Raw genomic sequence first — 23,334 nt, forward strand, 5'->3', positions numbered from 1 at the left:
CCTCTAATTTTCTTGTGACGGCCTCCAGAAAAATGTTCAAACATTCCTTGTAAAGGTGACATTTCCTCCAGATTTCCAATACGAATTTTTTTTTTTTTTAAAGAGAATCAGAGAGAGAGGGAGGGGAGTACGGGGATGGGCAGGGGGAGAGGGAGAGATTCCCAAGCGGGGTCCAAGCTCAGCACAGAGCCTGAAGTTGCTCTGTATTTCACAACCCTGAGATCGTGACCCGACATCTGGAGGTAAACTACATCTTTACACGGAATGTTTGAACATTTTTCTGGAGGCCGTCACAAGAAAATTAGAGGACGCCTGATTCCGACTCTGACTGAAGAGACGTCAAGCTCGAGGGCAAGCAGTCAGACCTGACAGGACCTGGCTCAGTGACCCGCTTCTTGGTTTTGCATGTTGTCCAATCAGATAGGACTTGCCGGTGACGTCAGGAAATGAAGCGACTATAAATGGGCCCGCGCTGCTCAAGCTGCCGCCAGTGCCCTTCCTTCCGAGCTGTCGGGAAGGCGAGCCCCACATGGCTGAACCTGGCTGTGAGACCTCTTCTGAGGAAAGCCTCGGCACCGAGGAGCCCACGGCAGCGGACCCGAAGAGCCCGAAGCAGAAGGAGCCGAGGCGCGGAGGCCGCCGCCGTGGCCGCCGCGGCCGCCGCCGCTGCCCCGACAGTTTCGCCGCCTACTTCCCCAGGGTTCTGAGGAATGTTCACGACGGCCTGAGCCTCTCGCAGGAGGCCGTGAGCGTCATGGATTCGTTCGTCAAGGACATCTTCGAGCGCATCACCAGCGAGGCCTCTCACCTGGTCCGCACCACCAAGCGCTCCACCATCACCTCCAGGGAGATCCAGACGGCCGTGCGCCTGCTGCTGCCCGGGGAGATGGGCAAGCACGCCGTGTCTGAGGCCACCAAGGCCGTCATCAGGTTCAACGCAAGCAAATGAGCTGCCCCTGGACCACCTGACCACCTCGCAAACCAAAGGCTCTTTTCAGAGCCACCTCACTTGGCACAAAGAGACCTGTAACTCTCCAGAGTGCCACCTACTCTAGCGTTTGGACCTGTGCCATTCTGTCCGTTCTTCAAACTCCTTTACCTTGAGCAAGTCCACTTTAATATATGTGTGTGCTGCAGTCTGTTATGATTTTCCTTGACCATGTCGCATTTTATCACTTTCCTAAGTGGCCCATTCCTTCAGGTCGGCGTCTTTGGGACTCTACGTCACAGCTGAGTCCACAATAATTTTACTTGCCTTTTGTATTCTCCTTCTCCCACTTGTGTAGAGTAGTATCGTCTAGAGAATTTTCGAGTGTGTTGATATAGCAACAAGTGAAGCGCTGTAGCAGATACAAAACTCACACCCCATTCACAATCCCTCAACGTATCCCCTCATCCTAATTCAGTGAAATACATGAAAGAAGACCCAAACACCGTGCAGAAAACTCAAACTATCCAGAATCATGCCCTACTCAAGCTCCCGACCTTGTGAAAGGCCTACTTTAGGTGACTAACGAAACACAATAAAATAAAAATAAATAAATAAACAAACAAACAAATAAATAAATAAATAAAATTTAAAAAGGAAAGCCATACTTTACTTCATTCAAATTTATCTGATTTTGTGCCTTGGTAGCCTACCATCTTTCGTTTTGACACAAAAGGCTTCCTGCACTGCAGTTATGCCTGGATGACGGGGTCATCCAATGAGAGCAGCTGTGCTCCCAGCCTCTGCTAGCAGCAGCCAATAAGAAACCGGCAGCGCAGGATGCACGGCCATTGGCCCAAAGGGTGGTGGGGTGACCAGGCCTGAACCAATAACAGCCTTCCTGTGTCATGCAGCCTGGTGATTGAGGGGGAAAGCGGTGTGATTGTCCGTGTGCCTGTGGGTTTCTGTTGAAGCTCTTCCTTTTAACCGGGGTGGTTGAAGTGTAAACATGCAGATGTCACAGTGAGACCTGTCCCTATCGTTTTGCATCAAAATAAGAGGAGGCTGTTTGGCAATTAAGAGAACTAAGGTGAATCCTTCTACCTCAAGTGATTTGGTGGATAGGAAGACTTAGGGTAATGGTAATGTACTTTAATGCTCAGTGTGTTTTTCGTCTTGGTGCATGGGTTTTTTTTCCTTCCTTTGTTTCCTTTTCCTTTAGGTACATGCTGAATTTCAAAGTAGTTGGTGATTATCCAAGTGCTTTCCATTTAATTGACTTCTAGCTTCCTATATATCTGTGAAGGAAGAACACACTGGCGGGGGTAGGGGTGGGGCCTTCAATCCTTTGAAATGTGTTACAAGTTGCAGGAAACCCACTATTTCTTCATGTGTGCTGTGTGTTCCATGTGAACTTTTTTTTTTTTTAAAGATTTATTTATTTGAGAGAGCGAGAATGAGAGAGAGAGAGTACATGAGAGGGGGGAGGGTCAGAGGGAGAAGCAGGCTCCTCGCTGAGCAGGGAGCCTGATGTCGGACTCGATCCCAGGACTCCGGGATCATGACCTGAGCTGAAGGCAGTCGCTTAACCAACTGAGCCACCCAGGCGCCCTCCATGTGAACTTTTAAAATAAATTCTAAATAACCTTTGAGCTGAATGTAGAAACCTGTGAAAGGTGTCACTCTGAGCCAAACAGTGAGACAAAAGCTAGGTAAACTAGAGCAATCCAACCTTTTCTTGGGCCCATTAGACGACAGATAAAGCCAAAGGGATATGAAATGGAATGGGGGGTTTGCTGCATAAATACCCAAGGAAAGCTACCATAAAATGAAGTGCCAGTAAATCCCTGTAGGTGGTCCTTAGAAATTGACATTTACATGGGGAACTAAATTTTTGAACCCAAAAATTCTTTTCAGAGCCGTATGCCTTTTCAGAGAAAGGACTGTGGACCATTTAGAAAAATAAAATTCTGTTTCATAAGTCACTTAATTTCTATCATGCTGACTGCTGCTGGTTCAAAATGCCTTTTTGGACCACATGAATTACAGTGGTTTTTCAGTTATTCATGCACATTGGTCTCGTACATATATTATTTAAAAAGTCATTTTAAGAACGTGAATCCAGAGGACCTTGGGAAGATGGCAGAATAGGAGGAGCCTGAGCTCACCCTGTCCCACATTTTAAACTAGATATCCTCCTCAAATATTCAATAAACTAGAGAGCAACCCAAGGACTGGAAGAAAAAAACCCACAACTAAATATAGGGAGGAAGCTGCATCTGAAAGGTTAGGAAGGTCAGAAATGTGGATGGAGGCTGCCCACAGGAAAGAGGGAGCTGTGCATGGGGAGAGGGCAGAGAAATGGGCCCTCGCACCAGGGAGCTCACACGGGGGACGCTAATACCCATACTGTTTGGCTGTGGAAACCAGAAGGGCTGAATACCGGGAGTTTCTATAACCGATGGGACTTGGAGCCTGGAGCTTTGAAAGTCCGCTGACTCGGCGCTGGGCAAGCCAGGAGGGCGAGTGACAGCTGGATCACCACCTTTAGAGAGAGAGCAGCCTGTGTGGAGAAGCGACATAAAAACGGCAGTTTGCACCATGCCAGGGGCAAACGGGAGACAGAACCGTTCATACTGATTTTGGAGCGCGGTGGGGGACTTCTCTGAAGAGGAAGGAGCTGCAGGTGCCATTTTCCTCCCCTGCCCCCCAGCATAAACACGGGGCCATGTGAGCACTGCAGAGACACTTGCTACTTAACCTGCTAGCAGTGTGCCATGCCCACCAGTTCTCCTGAGGACTTGCCCAATGCAGGCCTGCTGGCCTCAGCCCTGGGTTCAGGGCAAATTTTGTTAAAGCAGTGCATACCACACCCAGCCACCGGGTGCACAGCTGCTTCCCCGCCCAGCTGCTGAACCACGCCCAGCTGTCATGCCTTGCCCGGCCGGGCACCTGCAGCCACCATTGTGGGCAGGGCCCAGCTACACCCAGCCATTGCCTCGAGCCACCCCCAGCCTCATGCCCCTGGCCAACCCCACGCACAGACCCAGCCACCACAGCGCTTGGGGGAATCCGGCATAGGACTGGTGGCCCAATGCAAATTTTGCTCCCAAGTTCCCTGGTGGGCACATCCCCCTGTCCCCAGAGCTGGCCTGCCTGGGTCCCAGTAACACCACAGAGAACAAGCACAGCCCACAACAGGCAGAGAGTCAGCGCAGATGACTGCACTGAAAGGAAAGTGACTCAGACACAACAGCAGGGCTTAAGCAACACACATAGGATATTCTCCTGAAGTGCCAGGTTCTGGTGAACAGGGGACACTGCACTGCAGGGCCCTCTGGGACTACTTCTTCATAAAGTCACTACTTTCAAGAGCAGAAGACGTAGCTGACTTTCATAACACGCAGGAACAGATACAGAGAGGCAGACAAAACGAGGAGACAGAGAACTTTATCCCCTATGAAAGAACGGGATGAAGCCACGGCCAGAGATCTAAGCAAAACAGATATAAGTATATGCCTGATAGAGAATTTAAAGCAACGATCAGTAAGGATACTCACTGAACTTAGGAAAAGAGTGGAAGACATGAGTGAGACCCTTAACACAGAGATAAAGAGTAACATAGCAGAGATAAAGGGCTCAGTAAACGAAATGAGAAACACGTTTGATGGAATGAACAGCAGGAGGAAGAAGCAGAGGAATGAATTGGTGACCTGGAAGACAGAGTAATGGAAAAGAATCAAGTGGAACAACAGAGATAAAAAAGACTTATGCAAAACGAGAATAGACTTAGGGACCTCAGGGACTCCATCAAAGGCAATGACACTCACATTATAGGAGTCCCAGAAGAAGAAGCGAGAGAAAAGGAGGCAGAACATTTATTTGAAGAAATAATAGCTGAAAACTTCCCTAACCTGGGGAAGGAAGCAGACATCCAGATCCAGGACGCACAGAGAACTCCCATCAAAATCAACAGAAACAGACCCACGCCAAGAAATATGTAATTAAATCGGCAAAATATAGTGATAAAGGAAAATTTGAAAAGCAGAAAGACAAAAGAAGACAGTATTTACAAGGGAAAACCAAAACCCGAAAGGCTAGCAGGAGACTTTTCTTTTCTTTTCTTTTTTTTTTTTTTTAAGATTTTATTTATCTATTTGACAGAGAGATAGAGAGCACGAGTAGGCAGAGTGGCAGGCAGAGGGAGAGGGAGAAGCAGGCTCTCCACTGAGCAGGGAGTTGGACGTGGGGCTCGATCCCAGGACCCCAGGATCATGACCTGAGCCGAAGGCAGCCGCTTAACCGACTGAGCCACCCAGGCGCCCCATAGCAGGAGACTTTTCAAGAGAAAGTTTGCAAGCCGGAAGGGAGTGGCATGATAGATGCAGAGTGCTGAAAGGAAAGAATCTACAGCCAAGAAGACTCTATCCAGCAAGGCTACCATTCAGAATAGAAGGAGAAAGAGAGTTTCCCAGACAAACCAAAACTAAAGGAGTTCGTGACCACTAAACCAGCCCTGCGAGAAATATTAAAGGGGACTCTTTGAGTGGAAAGAAGAGACGAAAAGAGACAGTATAAAGGTAGAAAAACCACAAAAGCACTAGAATTTGAGTATTTCAGTAAAAAGTTAGTCAAGGAATTCACAAAATAAAAGGATTTAAAATGTAGCAACACAGGGGCGCCTGGGTGGCTCAGTCGGTTGAGCGTCTGACTCTCGATTTCGGCTCAGGTCTTGATCTTGGGGTTGTGGGATCGAGCCCCATGTTGGGCTCCATGGCCGGCGTGGAACCTGCTTACGATTCTCTCTCTCCTCCTTCTTCTTCCCCTCCCCACTCTCTCCCTCTCTAAGAAAAAGAAAAAGAAAAATAAATAAAAACTACAATGTAACAACATATACCTAAAACATGGGGAGCAGAGGAGTCAAGAATGGGTTTAAACTTAAGGGACCATCAACTTGATATAGATTGCTGCATATAGAAGAGGTAATATACAAACTTAATGGTAACCACAAATCAAAAACCACTAATAAATAGGCAAAGAATAGAGAAAGGAATCCAAATACATCATTAAAGAAAATCAGCAAAACACGAATGAGAGAAAGACAAGAAAAGATCAGAGAAAATCTTCAGAAACAACCACAAATCAGGTAATAAAATGGCAATAAATACATATCTATCAATAATTACTTTGAAAGAAATGGGATAAATGCTCCAATCAAAAGACAAAGGGTGACAGAATGGATTAAAAAAAACAAGACTCATCTATATGCTGCCTGTAAGAGACTCATTTTAGCTAAAGACACCTGCAGATGGAAAGTGAGGGGATGGAGAAACATCTGTCATGCACATGGATGTCAAAATAAAGCTGGAGTAGCAATACTTGTATCAGACAAACTAAACTTTACGGTTTCACTCATATGTGGAACATTAGGAATAGCATGGAGGACATTAGGGAAAGGAAAGGAAGACTGAACGGGGGGAATCAGAGGGGGAGATGAACCATGAGGGACTATGGACTCCGGGAAACAATCTGAGGGTTTCGGAGGGGAGGGGGTGGGGGATGGGGGAGCCGGGTGATGGGTAATAAGGAAGGCACGTGTTGTGATGAGCACTGGGTGTTATACGCAAATAATGAATCATGAACACTACATCAAAAACTAATGAGGTACTGTATGGTGACTAACATAGCACAATTAAAAAAAAAGAGCCTGCAACAAGAGACAAAGAAGGACCCTATATAATAATAAAGAGGACACTCCAATAAGAAGATATAACAATAGTAAATATTTATGCGCCCAACATGGGAGCACCCAAATGCATAAAACAGTGAATAACAAGCACAAAGGAACTAATCGATAATAATACAATACTAGTAGGGGACTTTAACGCCTGACTTATATCAATGGACAGATGATCTAAACAGAATATCAACAAGAAAAGAAGGGCTTTGAATGACACGCTGGACCAGATGGGTTTAACAGATATATTCAGAACATTCCATCCTAAAGCAGCAGAATACACATTCTTTTCAAGTAAACAGGGAACGTTTTCCAGAATAGATCACATCTTAGCCCACAAAGCAAGCCTCAACAAATTCAAGAAGATCAAAGTCATACCATGCATCTTTTCTGACCACAACTCTATGAAACTAGAAGTCAACCACAAGAAAATATCTGGAAAGACCACAGATACAGGGAGGTTAAATAACGTGCCACTAAACAATGAATGGTTCAACCAGGAAATAAAAGAGGAAATAAAAAAAGCACATGGAAACACATGAAAATGAAAATACAATGGTCCAATACCTCTGGGATGCCGCAAAAGCGGTTCAAAGAGGGAAGTGTATAGCAATTACAGGCCTACCTCAAGAAGCAAGAAAAATCTCAAATAAAACCTAAACGAGCTAGGAAAAGAACAACAAACAAAACCTAAAGTCAGCAGAAGGAAGGACATAATAAAGATTAGAGCAGAAATAAATAATATAGAAACTAAGAAAACAATAGAACGGATCAATGGAACCAGGAGCTGGTTCTTTGGGTTGGCAGGAAATCAGTAAAATTGCCAAACCTCTAGCCAGACTTATCAAGAGAAAAGGAGAAAGGACCCAAATAAATAAAATCACACATGAAAGAGGAGAAGTAACAACCAACACCACAGAAATACAAACAATTATAAGAGAATATTATGAAAAACTGTGCCAACAAATGGAATGACCTAGAAGAAATGGCTAAATTCCGAGAAACATGTAAACTACCAAAACCGAAACAGGAAGAAATGGAAAATTTGAACAGACCAATAACCAGCAAAGAAATTGGATCAGTAAACAAAAAAATCCTAACAAACACAAGTCCAGGACCAGAAGGCTTCACAGGTGAATTCTACCAAACATTTCAAGAAGAGTTAATACGTATTCTTCTCAAACTATTCCAAAAAATAGAAAAGGAAGGAAAACTTCCAAATTCATTCTATGAGGCCAACATTATCCTGATACCAAAACCAGATAAAGACACCACTAAAAAAAAGAGCACTCCAGGTCAATATCCCACATCCCTGCTGAGCATAGACACACAAATTCCTCCATAACATACCGGCAAACCGAATCCAACAACACATGCAAAAAATCATTCACCACGATCAAGTGGGATTTACTCTCGGGTTGCAAGGGTGGCTCGATATTTGCAAATCAATCAACATGGTACATCCCATCAATAAGACAAAGGATAGGAACCCTATGATCATTTCGATAGATGCAGAAGAAGCATTTGGCAAAGTACAACATCCATTCATGATAAAAACCCTCAACAAAAGTAGGTTTAGAGGGAACATACCTCAACATAAGAAAAGCCATAAAAACCCACAGCTAAGGGCGCCAGGGTGGCTCAGTCCGTTAAGCGTCTGCCTTCGGCTCAGGTCATGATCCCAGGCTCCTGGGATCAAGTCCCGCATTGGGCTCCCTGCTCTGCAGGGAGCCTGCTTCTCCCTCTGCCTCTGCCTTCTCTCTCTCTGTCTCTCATGAATAAATAAATAAAATCTTAAAAAAAACCAACCCACAGCTAACATGAAAAAACCCACAGCTATGAAAAACCCATGCTAACATCACCCTCAATGCAGAACAACTGAGAGCTTTCCCCCCAAGGTCAGGAACAAGACAAGGATGTCCACTCTCACCACTTTTACTCTACATAGTACTGGAAGTCCTAGCCACAGCAATCCGACCACAAAAAGAAATAAAGGGCATCCAGATTGGCAAGGAAGAAGTCAAACTTTCACTATTTGCACATGACATGATACTCTAGGTAGAAAACATGAAAGACTCCACCAAAAAACTGCTAGAACTGATAAACAAATTCAGTAAAGTTGCAGGATACAAAATCAATGTACAGAAATCTGTTGCATTTCTGTACACCAATCGGGAAGCAGCAGAAAGAGAAATTAAGAAAACAATCCCATTTACAGTTGCACCCAAAATAATAAGATACCTAGGAATAAATGTAACCAAAGAGGTGAAAGAACTATCCTCTGAAAACTATAAAACCCTGAGGAAAGAAATTGAAGATGACACAAAGAAATGGAAAGGCATGCCATGCTCACGGATTAGAAGAACAAATATTGTTAAAATGTCTATCCTACCCAAAGCAATCTACACATTTAATGCAATCCCTACCAAATTACCACCAGCATTTTCCACAGAACTACAACAAACAATCCTAAAATTTGTATGGAAACACAAAAGACCCTGAATAGCCAAAGCAATCTTGAGAAAGAAAAGCAAAGCTGGAGGCATCACAATTCCAGACTTCAAGTTATATCACAAAGCTGTAGTAATCAAAACAGTAGGGTACTGGCACAAAAATAGACCCATAGATCAACGGAACAGAATAGAAAACCCAGAAATGAACCACAACTACATGGTCCATGAATGTCCGACAAAGCAAGAAACAAACGGTGTTGGGAAAACTGCACAGCAACATGCAAAAGAAAGAAATTGGACCACTTTCTTACACCATACACAAATGTAAATTCAAAATGGATTGAAGGCCTAAGTGTGAGACCTGAAACCATAAAAATCTTAGACGAGAACACAGGCGGTAACCTCTTTGACATCAGCCATGGCAATGTTTCCTAAATGTGTCTCCCGAGGCAAGGGAAACAAAAGTAAAAATAAACAACTGGGACCACTTCCAAATAAAAAGCCTCTGCATAGCAAAGGAAACAACCAACAGAACTGAAAGACACCTACTGAATGGGATAAGATATTGGCAAATGACATATCTGATAAAGGGTTAGTATCCAAAATATAAAAAGAACTTACAAGACTCAACACCAAAAAAGCAAATAATCCAATTTAAAAAAAATTGGTCAGAACACATAACAGAGGTTTCTCCAAAGAAGACATCCAGATGGCCAAAGACACATAAAACGATGCTCAACCTCACTCATCAGGGAAATGCAAATCAAAGCTACAATGAGATGTCACCGCACACCTGCCGGAACGGCTAAAACCAACAACACAAGAAACAACAGGTACTGGCGAGGCTGTGGAGAAAATGGAACCCCCGAGCACTGTTGGTGGGAATGCAAACTGGAGCAGCCACTGTGGAACACAGTATGGAGGTTCCTCACAAAGTTAAAAAATAGAACTACCCTACATCCAGCAATCCCACTTCAGGGTATTTACCCAAAGAATACAAAAACACTAATTCAAAGGGATACGTGCACCCCTATGTTTACTGCAGCATTAATTACAATAACCAGGATATGGAAGCAGCCCAAGTGTCCATCGATTGATGAGTGGGTAAAGAAGGTGTGGCATAAGTATAAACAATAGAATATTATACAGTCATAAAAAAAATGAAATATTGCCATTTGCAGTGACATGGAAGGAGCTAAAGAGTATAATGCTAAGGATTATAGTCAGCCAGAGAAAGACAAATACCGTAGGATTTCACTCACATGTGGAATTTAAGAAACAAAAGAAATGAGCAAAGTGAGGGGAGGGGAGAGACAGAGGGATAGGGGAGAGGATTCATGAAACAGACTCTTAATTATAGAGATCAAACTGATGGTTTCCAGGGGGAAGGAGGGCTGGGGGGCATGGGATAAACAGGTGATGGGGTTTAAGGAGGGTCCTTGTCCTGATGAACACCAGGTCATATACGCAATTGTTGAATCACTATATTGTACACCTGAAACTAAGATAACACTGTACGTTAACCAACTGGAATTAAAACAAAAACTTAAAAAAAAAAAAAAAAGAATGGGAATCCATTAGGATATGTGTGATGTGTGTCGGGGAGGGAGGGCACACGTGGGCTCTTTTGCATCCGTAATTTCCGATCCAATGGGAGCACTAGGAAAACAAGGTTAAAATGCACCTAAATTGGGCTGTGGTTGGAAGACTGGGAATGCAAGTGTGAGTGACACACACGAAATCTGGGAAAGAGGAAGAAAATGGGGTTCGATGTTGAAGTCCAGAGTGGAAAGTGAATACATCTGACTATTCGCTTCAGTGGGTGAGTCAGGAAAAATGTCCCTGGGGAGCAATCGTGGTCTAATGCTGTGGTTACTAAGAAGATGATATAAGGGAAGGGCTCCTGCTTCGCTAATACATCATAAGCATCGACACGGGAAAATAGTATTAATAGGACAAGCATACCCAAGTCAAGCTCTCGTCTTTTTTTTTAAGATTTATTTATTTATTTGAGAGAGAGAGAGAGAGAGAGAGAGGGAGCGCACAAACAGGAGGAGCAGCAGAGGGTGAGGGAGAAGCAGGCTCCCTACTGAGCAGGGAACCCGATGCCGGGCTCAATCCCAGGACCCTGGGATCATGACCTGAGCTGAAGGCAGACACCCAACCGTCTGAGCCACCCAGGTGCCCCCCAAGTCAATTTCTTCTAAGCACTACTCATATTAATTCAATTCATTGGGATTCACTGGAATTCATTGCAGTTCATTGGAAAACAGAAGCAAGGACCCAAACCCAGTACAGAAATACCTAAATCCAGAAGTTCAAGAAAGAAAACCTATTCCGGCTCCCTGGAAACTGAAGTTACTATTCTGACACATCCAGACTTATCTGACTCTGTTCCTTTCAGGCTGCCAACTTTTGTTTTTGAGAAACTTCAAATTTCATGACGTGCAACACCTCATCATGGGGATGATGGGAGACTCTGTTCAGAGCAGCTCAAGCCCCACACTCTTCTGAGTCAGCCAATGGGGGGACCTACATCCTCTGAGACACAGTTATTGGCCCCACGTGTGAGAAGCTGTCCCAAGGTGAGCCACAGGAGACCTCCTTGGTTGTGCCACCTTGGAGATCGGTGGTGGTGGGGATGGGGGAAAGAGGTGTCAGTCTTTACCGGCTAGTTTTCCTTTGCTTGCTGGCTTAGTCATAGGTGTTTTAATCGTGGTGATTTAAGGATGTTTATATTAGCTTTGTGGGGCTGCTACATCAAATACCAGGGACTGGTCAACTTAAAGGACATGTCCATTTATTGCGTCACAGTCCTGGATGCTAGAGGTCCAAACTCATTGTCTGATGGGTGGGTGAGTCTCTGGGCTATGAGGCAAGCATCTTTCATAAGTCATTCTATTTGTCCTAAAATAGCCACGTTCTCACAATATCTACTCACATGGTCTTCCCTCTGTGAGTGTCTGTGACTCCAAATCTCTCCTTTTCCTAAGGACAACAGTCCTATTGGGTGAGGCCTACCTTAATGACTTCACCTGAACACGACCACCAGGGTAATGCCAGGGTAGTGGTCTACCATCAAATAAGGTCACATTTAGAAGAATGAGGGATCAGGAATACAACATATCAATTATGGGAGCACAAAGTTCAATCCATAAGAGCCAGCCCTCTCGCCCCCCAAATTCATGTCTTTATGTCCACAATGCATTCATCCTATGTGAATGTCACCAAAAGTCTTCACCCATTCCAGCATCAATGCAAAGGCAAAATTTCATCTAAATATCCTGTACACCAGATAAGGGTGCCTTTCCAGCTATGATTAATGCTGAGGCGTAATTCCCGCCCAGCTGAGAATGTGTGACAGAAGACAAGAAGTTATCTGCTCCCAAAATACAGTGGACGGACAGGCACAGGACAGTCATTACTATTCCAAAATCAAGGTATTGGAAAGGGAAACAAGGGTTCGTGGGTCCAGAGCAAGTTTGGGTCCGAGTAGGAAACATTACATTAGAACGTAAGGATGGAAGAGAATCCTCTCTGGCTCTGGGCTCTGAGCTCTGCTCCCACAAGGGGTGGCAGCCCCGCACTCTCTGCCACGGGAAGTGGCGGCCTCCCACCCGTCCAGGGCTGCTGCAGTACCGTCTTCTGAAGGCCGGGTGTTCCTATCCTTTGGAACCCAGGAGGTAGCCTCGGTCTCAGGAATCAAGGAGAAGATGGCTCTCGAGACCCTGGCATTGCACGTCTGGGTCTGTACTGGCAGTGGCAGCCCTGCCAGCCACTGAACCTTCTGTGGGGTCCTTTGCCCCCTTTCCTGAAGAATAGCACATGTTCCCGGTGAGATATATCTGGGGGCCCTTTTCTCGCCTGCCGAATCCCAGCAGTCCCAACAGTCTTCCTTCGTGTTGTCCCATCTCTTTCCCTTTAGTTCTAGCTGGCCACCTTTCAGCCAGCATCAAATTCTCAGAATAAGACGCCTGTTGGCTTTCCCTGCAATCCAAAGGGTTCAAGCTATGGCACAGTAGGGTCCTCCACACATTTTTCTTGCATAACTATATCTCCATTCCTGGCTTCTGCTGAGATGGCCGATTGGACCCACGTGTCACATGCCTAAGCTCCCAGCTGATGGTTTTCCAGGCACACCCTTGGCCCTTTTTCCAAAGCAGGCTACCTGGTTAGGCTGAGAAGGTTGCGAATCATCACGTGCTAGTCTCTTCTCATTTCACGCTACCTTCTTTAATTTACAGCTCTCCTCTGGCATTTACTATGAGCAGCAAGGGGAGACCAGGCCCTGCCTTCAACACTGTGCTTACAAATCTCCTCAGCTTATCTGTCCCAGCTTATCATGTGAGCGTTCTAGTCTTCACCAAACACAAAACACTGGAACATGGTGTGGGCAAATGCTCTGTCACCCGATAACAAGGATGGCCGTTTCTCAAGTTTCCAATAACATGCCTCTAATTTCCATCTGCTACCTCAGCAGCAGCACCCTCCTCACTCACATTTCTAGCAACATAATTTTCATGATGCTCTATGGATTCTCTAAGATGATAAAGTCTTTCCCTATAGCTCTCCTCTTTTCTGTATGAGCCCTCACCTGAAATACACTTAATGTCCATATTTCATCCAACAGTCCCTCAAAGCAATCTCAGCTTGTTCTATCATGTATCTCAAAACTCTACCATCCTTACCCATTACCCAGTTTCTTCCCCCCCCCCCCCCCGCCCCATTACCCAGTCTCAGAGCCACTCCCAACTTACTAAGTCTTTGTTACAACTTCATCCCACTTCCGGAATCAAAATCTGCGTGAGTGTGCTAAGTCTATCATTACAAAGTACCACAGACTGGGGATCTTAACAGAAATGTATTGTCTCGCAGTTCTGGAGGTTAGAAGTCCAAATCATGGGTTGTGGGCCAGGTTGCTCCCTTCTGAGATGTGTGAGGGAAGAATCAGTTCCTGGTCTCTCTCTCTCGGGCTCTTACATTACCGACTTCTCCCATTGTTTTTTGTTTCGTTTTTTCCCCCCACATTTTCTTCTCTATGCGCATGTCTCTGTGTTGACATTCGCCCCTTTTATACAGGCAAAAGTCATTTTGGATTAGTATCCGTGCTAAAGAGGGTATTTTAACTTGATTGCCTCATTAATGATTCTATCTCCAAATATGATCCCATTTGAGGTCCTGGGGTTAAGAATGTCTTCATATGATTTGGGTGCGGGTGGGGGGGTGCGGCGGGGGGATAGAACAACCCATGTGAGATATGAAACCTGAGCTGTACACGGGCACATGCACTGCCTCTTCCATCATAGTGATTATTTGTTGTCCCGTTAGAGAAGTGAGGGGACCTCATTCACCACCCTTTTACTCAAGACGGTATTAGTGTTGCTTAATTTTATTGTATTTTTTATTTTTCCAGCTTCCTATCTCTGTAAAAGTGAATATACTCTGATTTCAATTTTTAGAAATTGATTACGGTATTTTTAGCAATCAATATTTGGTCAATATTTTAAGAATGGCATTTGTACTTTTGAAATACTTTGTAGATGCCCCTGGGAAAGATGACATTCCCTGCCAAACAAATGTGGATAATCTACAAAAATCAAAAAAAACTTTCCTTAGCCCATCAGAAGTGTCCCAGGAACCTCCTGGAGTGTCAAATCACAAAACTTATTTAGCTATGGCAGGACAATATGACTTCCAGGAAAATAGGGTGGGCAGTTCCAGAAAAACGAGGACACCAGAGAAGGCTTTTGCGTGTAGCAGAGACGTGAAGGCGTGCAATGCCTCTTCCATCACTAGGTGCAAAGTCTGGGTTTTTTGTTGTTGTTTTGTTGTTTGTTTGGTCCAATGTAGAAGAACTCGGATGAGCCATTATACCTCCGGAGTTCTCCTTAGGATCATTAGAGTAAGAATTTAGCATCAGTGGCCACCCTTGTAAGGTTTATCGCTTATTGTCATTCTGGAATTTTTGAAAAATCTAATGACAGGATTTGGAAAAATACGGAATTTATTCTGTAAGGCCAGTGGGAAAAATTATCAGGGAATCAACGACCAGGAAATTGTCCTTGGTAGTGCCTCAAGATGGGGAAAAATATTTGGGGAGCCAGAGGCTCTTCGCCACCATGCCCCTCTTCAGAGATACAACGGTGAGCCTCTTTGCATAAACAGCATTCCACTGAGGCACTTCCTTTCTATCATGCTCACTGCTGCTGTTTCAAAGTCCCCGTGTTTGTCCATATGGCACACAAAGGTTTTGCGTCTTGCTCTTACGTACTGGTCCCATATGTATCGTTTTATGTGAGAAGTCATACTAAGAAATGGAATCCGTTAGGTCATTTTTGCACTCCTTTGGGTGCTTTGCTCCGCAATTTCAGAAATCAAATAGCAGCATGAGTAAAACAACATTGAATGCACCATATAGACTGTGAAGACTGGGAGTGTGAAGGTGAGTGACAGATACAAACTCCAAGATGCAGTGAGGAAAAATGGATGTTGAGGCCTAGACAAAAGGGAAGTGAGTGCCTCTGATCACTTCTGAAGGCAACTGAGGACAAAGGGCATCTGCTGAGCATTCATTCTCTAATAGTGTGGTTAATGGTAAAGACTGATTGAGAGAAGTGGATTTGTTGCTTAAGTAACAAATTATAAGCCACAACCCTGGGAAAATAGTACTGATGAGTCGAACATCCCCTAATGAAACTTTTTTATTAAGGATTTTATTTATTTACTTGATGGAGAGCGAGGGTGCGAGAGCGAGGACAAGTAGGCAGAGCGGCAGGCAGAGGGAGAGGAGAAGCAGGCTCCCCAACTGAGCAGAGAGCCTGATGAGGGCCTCATCCCAGGACCCTGGGATCATGACCTGAGCCAAAGGCAGCCGCTTAAACAACGCAGCCCCCGCGTGCCCACCCCCAATCAAACTTATTCAACATTACTTTTGTTAATGGAATTCTTGGAAAAACAGAAGAGAAAACCCAAACTCAGTACAGAAATCGCTAAATCAAAAAGTTCAGGAAATAATTCCTATTTCAGGCTCCCTGGTAACTGTAGCTAACACTTCAAGTAGCCCAGATTTATCTGATTCTATACTTCCCAAGCCTGTAATCTTTTCTTGTGGAAATCACAAATCTTCAGGACTTGCAGATCGGCTTCTGCAATGGATGATGGAGGCTGCTAGTCAAGGCAACTCAAGCCTCAGTCAGCTGGGAGTTAGCCAATCAGCTATCAGGGATGTGGAGCCGCTGACTCACGGCATTGGGCCTAGTGTGCGGTCAGGTGTCTCAGGCTGAACCAGTAAGAGTCTTACTGGGTACTCAGCCTCTGCGGTTGAGGGGGAATCTGGTATGATACTTTACCTGCTGTTTGTTTCTTTGTTTGACTAGTTGTATGCTTTTAGCCATGAGGAGAAGGATATGAATCCAGGCCTGTGCGTGGACGTATCTCTCACCACTTCCATCAGGTCAGAGGAGAATTGTTCAAATTAATAGTAGTAAAAAGATTTCCCTTGATGTCGACCATGTATTTTAACTCAGGCTATTTGAATGTACAGTTTTTGTTGTGGTTGTTGTTGTTGTTGTTGTTTACCGCTTGCTACATGGGCCTGAGCAAGTAAGACCCATCGCATTACATACTCGGCTTTGCATGAAGTGGTGCTTGAATGACTACAAACTTTGAGAAAACTGGACTTTTCCCTACTGGGAAAAGGAGACGCCGAGGAAAATTCTATTCCCGGTCCTTAGTTCTGAGTGAGGGGGAAAAAAATTTTCCCTGAGGATGTGCATTCACACGAGTGTCCTGGCGTAGCTCTGGGGTTCGGGTTAGCACTACCAGCACGATGCCAACAGTTCCCATTCACAAACCCAGACACATGGCAAGTGCACTTCTAATCCTTCCCGGAGGAGTAACCTTAATTGAGGTTGTTACAGGATTCTTGCAGATAAAGTCCTCCTATACACGCACACAATCCCCACACAAGCCACCCTTCTCAAAATCAAACAGGAAACCAAACTGGAAAGTTCCAAAGTAGTATTACCAAATGCCAACTTTAAAAAACGGTTAAAACGTTTATATAAATAATTACAAGAGGGACGCCTGGGTGGCCCCGTCGGTTAAGCATCTGCCTTCAGCTCCGGTCATGGTCCCAGGGTCCTGGGATCGAGTCCCACATCGGGCTCCCTGCTCAGCGGGGAGCCTGCTTCTCCCTCTGCCGGCCGCTCCCCCTGCTTGTGCGCTCTCTCTCTCTGACACATAAATAAGTAAAATCTTTAAAAAATAATTACAAGACATGTAAAATATGAGTAGGAAGCGACTAGTTATCAAAAATGTCTTAAATGGTTTTCTAGTGTTGAAAATAGGAACCGCTAGATTAAAAGATCCACAAAAGTTTACACAACAAAGGAGACATACCAGATAGAGAGAATGGGTGAACTAGAAGATAGGTGAAAGGAATAAGACAGAACGCCTCATAGAAGGATAAAGACAAAAATAGGATGAGAGTGAGGCAGAGAGACATAAGGAATGGGGTAAGTAGTTATTAAGTGCATCTCATAGGCATTCCAGAAGCAGAAACTTGGATGAATTTTGGAAGAATAATATTCAAAGACAAATGTCTGGTAATTTCCCCCAATTTAAGGAAGCCATGACATCCCGGATTCAGGAAGCACATGTGGATACATTGCAGTAAAGCTAGGATATAAGCATAGAGAGCAAGATAGCAGACAACAGGGCACGGTGCCTAAAAATGGAATACCAAATAATGTGATAACATACCTCTTTTCGCCAAGAAATGGAAGCCAAAAGCTAGTGCTGAGAGAAAACGACTGTCAAACTACGGTTGCCTGGGTAGCCAGAGTATCGTTTGATAATGAGGCGATGATAGACATGAGGATGTTCCAACCAGAACTCTCCTCAAAGACAGACTCTGCTTCAGCTGCTGAGAGTGCGGTCAGCTGGCAGTCCTCAGCCATTAGCCCTTTTAGGCACTGCCTCAGCTACAGAGAGCTGCCTTGTCCGAGCTCTGGGACTTCCCGTGATGGCCACATCCAACGTCTGATCAACAAGAGTTGATTAGTAGAGGTCCCTCTGGTGGTTTCTTAGACAATCTGGGTAAATTGGTGTGTGTGTGTGTGTGTGCGTGTGTGTGCGCGCGTGTGTGGTTTTTTTTGTTTTTTGTTTTTTTTTTTCAGCCAACAACACTTATATTTGGTCAGCAGTTCTAGTGTGCGGGTATTGTTTTTACAACCAAACTAGTGTTAAGAAAACAATTTTAAACTTGGCAAATGCTGCTAAAAGCATTAAAAACCTTTTTGGTGTTTTTATCTGTATGACTACTTCTTTGTGTGCTGTGTGTTTGGAGACTATGGTTTTTGCCATTTCTCCTGAGGGTCTTGGTCAGAACTCGGGGCAGGTGCTTGTCAATTATGTCTCTTGATTTGCACCAGCACTCTGCTGGCCATGCGAGAGTTCCTGCCCAAGCTATGGTGGCTTAGCCCAGGACAACAGTCCATTCTGAGTAGTAGGAGAAATGGCCCCCAATTGGCCAGTCATTCCTCTGGAACGAGGGGCCTGGGATATGGAGGTCAGACTCTCTCAGTAAGCCGAAGTTGAAAAGCCTACAATCTTTGGTGCTTCTGGTGAAGTCTTCCCGGAGCTCCCCTGCTGGGGCATCAGTGAACAAATGTTGTTGGTTGACCTTTCTTCTCACTGGCGTGTTTGTGTAGGACTTCTGAGAGAGGCGACAGGAAGCTTAATACCAACTCTGATTAGTTGATACGATGCCTGGAAAGCCAGAAGAGGGGAAAGGATCTTCAGAGGGGCCCATCTGCGGTAGCTGCAGGTTCCAGGCTGTCAGGAGGAAGAGGACTTTGGGGTACACCGGGAATGGGCCCTCTGGGACTGGTCCTTCTCCCTCTCCTCTCCTGTAGTGGCACCTGTTGGGTTAGGCTGAGCAGCTGACAATGATAGTAGTTGCTTGGAAAGGTAAGCAAACTGGTCCTGACAAACTGGCCTGTGTGTGCCCAGGCCTGTTCTGATTTATTTGTTAGTCGTGGTTTTGCCATCTGTGAAGATCAGCATCTGGTTGCTTGGCAAGAAAAAAGAAAAGGTATGCAAGTGACTGTGACAGAATGGAGGCTCGCTGGGGATTCCCGGCTGCTTGACTTTCTCTCCACTCTACTCTGGACACTACTGGGCACTGCTCTGGTCTTGCCCCACCAGGGCAGGCCAGGCATGCACATGAGAGCTCTGCTTGAGAATTTCTGGGATCTCCTGCTATCTCTTGTGGACATACCTGAAGATTCAGAGGGCACCAGGCATTTCAGCAGTTCCACAGACAACCACGCCAATCTCATATCCTCACCTCTTGCTTTGTGCAGAAAACATGGGGAAATAAGTTTCAGCTCTGGTTTATCCCATTCTGCTGGCCCTCCCTTACAGCGTTTACAAACTAGCACCACGAGGAGCTATTATGAGATGTGTAATTACTTATGACCAGTTGATATCCGACCCCCCCCCACACACACACACACACCTCTTAATTGTAACTCCTTAATATACTGTCTTTGGGTAGATAAATGAAAAGGGACTGGTCCAATTTATGCCACCCTTTCTTGTGTGCTGCTCCCTACCTGCCAAAAAGGGGTCCCTCCCCCCGCCCCCCCACACAAAGTAATTGAATAGAAAGGGAAGGTGCTCCGATATGGCTACCTCCTGTTACACATTCATGAACTGTTTAAGCCCAGGCATCATTTTCCTCCTCTCTCCCAATGTACTCATGTGTTTCCATCACCACCACTTTACCTTTGCTGTCATTTTCAGAGATGGACACATTGACTCTGGGTCTCCAGAGCATCCTGGTTTCTAGCATGTCCTGATCCAATGGCACTTACTGCTTATCAGAAATAAGGTAATGATGTGCAATATAAAGTATTCCAATAAAAACAGGACTCTCCTCAGATCTGTTACTGTTTTGATGTTGAAAATCAGCAGACAAAATGCACAATGAAATGGAATGTTTGAAAGATTTTCTGACCGAGGTCCCAAGAAGTTTAGAGGGCACCGGATTTCCCTCTCTGATTGTCCGATGTGATGTGATGTGAAGCTCGAGGGTATGCAATCACAGGGGACACGGCCTGGCATAGAGCCCCACTTCCCTGCATTGCATTTTGTCCAATCAGATATGGAGGTTGCCCGTGACGTCAGGAAATGCAGCGACTATAAACGGGCCAGCGCCCCTCTGCAGCCGCCATTGTCCTTCCTTCCGAGCTGTCGGGAAGGCGAGCCCCACATGGCTGAGCCTGGCTGTGAGACCTCTTCTGGCGAATGCGTGGGCACGGAGGAGCCCACAGAAGTGGACCCGAAGAGCCCGAAGCACGAGCAGCCAAGGCGCCAATGCCGCCGCCGCCGCCGCCGCCGCCGCCGCCGCTGCCCCAACAGTTTCGCTATCTACTTCCCCAGGGTTCTGAAGCAGGTTCACGAGGGCCTGAGCCTCTCGCAGAAGACCGTGAGCATCTTGGATTCGTTCGTCAAGGACATCTTCGAGCGCATCGCCGACGAGGCCTCTCGCCTGGCCCGCTCCGCCAAGCGCTCCACCATCACCTTCAGGGAGATCCAGACAGCCGTGTGCCTGCTGCTGCCCGGGGAGATGGGCAAGCACGCCGTGTCCGAGGGCACCCAAGCCATCATCAGGTACACCCTCCGCCAATGAGCTGCCTCCGGACCGCCTGACCACCTCGCAAACCAAAGGCTCTTTTCAGAGCCACCTCACTTGGCGGGAAAAGACCTGTAGCTTTAAAAAGTGGGACAAACTCTGCCAAAGAGAGCATTGAGTTTTGTCCCTGTTGTGGCATTCTGCAGATATTTAAAGTAGTTTTACTTTGAGCCAAACAGGATCGGCACTGCTTTAATCTATATTTGAGTGCAGTTTATTCCTTGGACAACTGTGGACTCTCCTTAACCATGCCGCTTTTCTTGGCTTTCCCAAGCAGTCATCTCTGCTAGATATTTCTGTAGGTCAGCCTCAGTGGGGGTTATTTTTGTTATAATGATGTTTACCTTTTTCTCTCTCATTCTCTCATGAGCGTGTGGTGAATGTTTCAGAGGTTCGTTATGGGTGATATGGCAACAGATAACGTGCAGAAGCTGATATAAGAATCCATCTGACTTCTGTTAGGCGGGTTATTGAGGAGACTTTTAAGTATCTGAAGCAACGTCCATCTCCTTTACGCTTTTATAGAAAAAAATATTTTTCATATGCGTTTGAAATTTATGTTAACGTCATAGAATGGGTTCCTATTACAATTTTTAAATGGATTCTGGAATACATTTATGAAAATTTCTGTCGTGATACTGTGTACAGTAAATATTGGCAGATGTTACTGACCAAACAGCTTTGGTGGCTCCTCTTTATTTATTTACTTGTTTCTGTTTTGTTTGTTTCTCTAATCAGGTCTTTTATTTCAACAGCAGAGAAAGCAGTACTGTCACATTTGTGGTAATATCACCCTCGCACTGTACAATGTTTTTTAGTTTACGGCATACTTTTACAGGTACTATTTTACCTGGTGTTTACAACAATGCTATCATAACTAGTTTATTACAGAAGCAACTCAGATCCAGAGAGCACAGAGTCCCAAAACTCGTAAGTGCAAGATCAGTTCTTGAACGCAGGAGATCCACACGCTCCACCAAGGTCCATAAGAAAATGTGGAGAAAAGACATACAATTGAAATAATTTTCCTGGTGCTTAAGAAAACTGTATTCGGTTACTTCTTACCACCTCTCATTTAAGTTCGTCATCTTCTTTATCTTGTCCCCCCCCACCCCCCACCATTCTTACTACCTAAAGATTGAAAATATGGCTCATTCATTCACTCAACGGAATTCTTGGTATCTACTCTATCTGGAATAGACACTGCAAATATGTCTATGAGGTAAAAAAACAAAACAAAACAAAACAACAACAACACAAAACAAAAAAACAACCACCATGCCTGACTTCAGGTTGCATTTGCTTAGAGTCTGCTAAGGTTCCTGTTTATTTCTAAGAGTGTAAAGTTTCCCAAGATAAAGCTGTTCTACATATTTACTCATTTGCAGTGCAATCAGGTCAACTAAAACTACTTAGGTTCTCTTTTATTTTAGCGTTTAAATCTTTTTAAAATTTAATTTCCAAATATTCACAAATACTTTTGGACTGTAATGCTGATAAAAAGATTTCTTGTCACTTTCTGGCTCTAATAAGGATGGTAGTAGCATCTCATCAGCAAAGGTGGTATTAAGATTTTGTTTGAGACCTATGTGCGCAGAGTAACAATTCTGGTGTTCTGAGCCATTCCAGGTCACTTATTAGATCTCAAACGTGCCCTTTCAGTAGCTTTAGCAGCCATTGCAAACACTCTTTTCTCTTGGTTTATTTAAGTAAATTATCGCTGTTCCGATATTAAAATTTCCTTAAATTTGTGGAAGGGAACCCCTTCATTGGAGGCCCTTCGAAGGAGTATGTAGCCCGGAGATACGTATTGTGTGGTTTGTTTGCCGATGTCGTTTAGGCCTACCTTCCCCAATCAGAAGTGATCTGAAAGCTGTAAGTTCATCTGAGCTCTTTCTTTACTCCCAATTTTATCAGCATTCACATCTATTTCTTAACCTCACTGAAATGCAAGCCCGACACTAATCGCCCTACTTCCTTCTCCAACTCATTGCTCTTTCTTCAAAAGGAGTTGTTGTCACAATCCCTGAGTGAGTGATTTTGCATTTTCTCACAAGAAGGGCTCCAAGATGCCCTAAGATTAAGAATGTCAATGTGCTGCCTGGAGCTTTCTGCTCTACCTACCTTTAGAAGGTGCTCAAACAGGTTCGCCCTGATAACAGTATCTATTCTGAGGGTATGACCATCATGTGCCCCGCTGTTAGTGATCGTCTCCATCATCCAGTGAACTGCTTTTGAGGGCACTCAGTCAGCAGATCCAATTTTTGCTTTGACCTGGAATGTGAACTTCCTGAGAAGAGAGACCTTGTCTCATTTGCTGTCACCTATCAGGAGTGAGTACCATGTATGGCGCTTGGTAGGGACTCAGTATTTGCTGAATAAATATGGGAAAACGGATGAGAGCAGATGGTCTAGAGTCCCAGAAGAGGCGGCGATGGGTTGGGAAAGAAAAGGCAAACCGCAGTAGGTTGAGGAGTGAGTGGTGGATGAGAAATGGAGATAGAAATAGGGTACT

At 44.9% G+C, this 23,334-nt stretch overlaps 1 protein-coding gene across 1 annotated transcript; it reads left to right on the forward strand.

Moving 5' to 3' along the window:
- The first annotated feature begins 529 nt into the window (after positions 1-529).
- On the forward strand, positions 530-20,816 carry LOC135363255 (uncharacterized). Its single transcript, XM_064583891.1, has 3 exons — positions 530-937; positions 10,356-10,364; positions 20,607-20,816. The coding sequence occupies exons 1-3, from the start codon at positions 530-532 to the stop codon at positions 20,814-20,816; spliced, it is 627 nt and encodes a 208-aa protein (XP_064439961.1).
- The last annotated feature ends 2,518 nt before the right edge of the window (positions 20,817-23,334 follow it).

The sequence above is a fragment of the Mirounga angustirostris genome, unplaced genomic scaffold (assembly GCF_029215605.1).
Source record: "Mirounga angustirostris isolate CCGP_5_RB_7025 unplaced genomic scaffold, mMirAng1.0.hap1 SCAF_91, whole genome shotgun sequence".
Lineage (NCBI taxonomy): Eukaryota > Metazoa > Chordata > Mammalia > Carnivora > Phocidae > Mirounga > Mirounga angustirostris.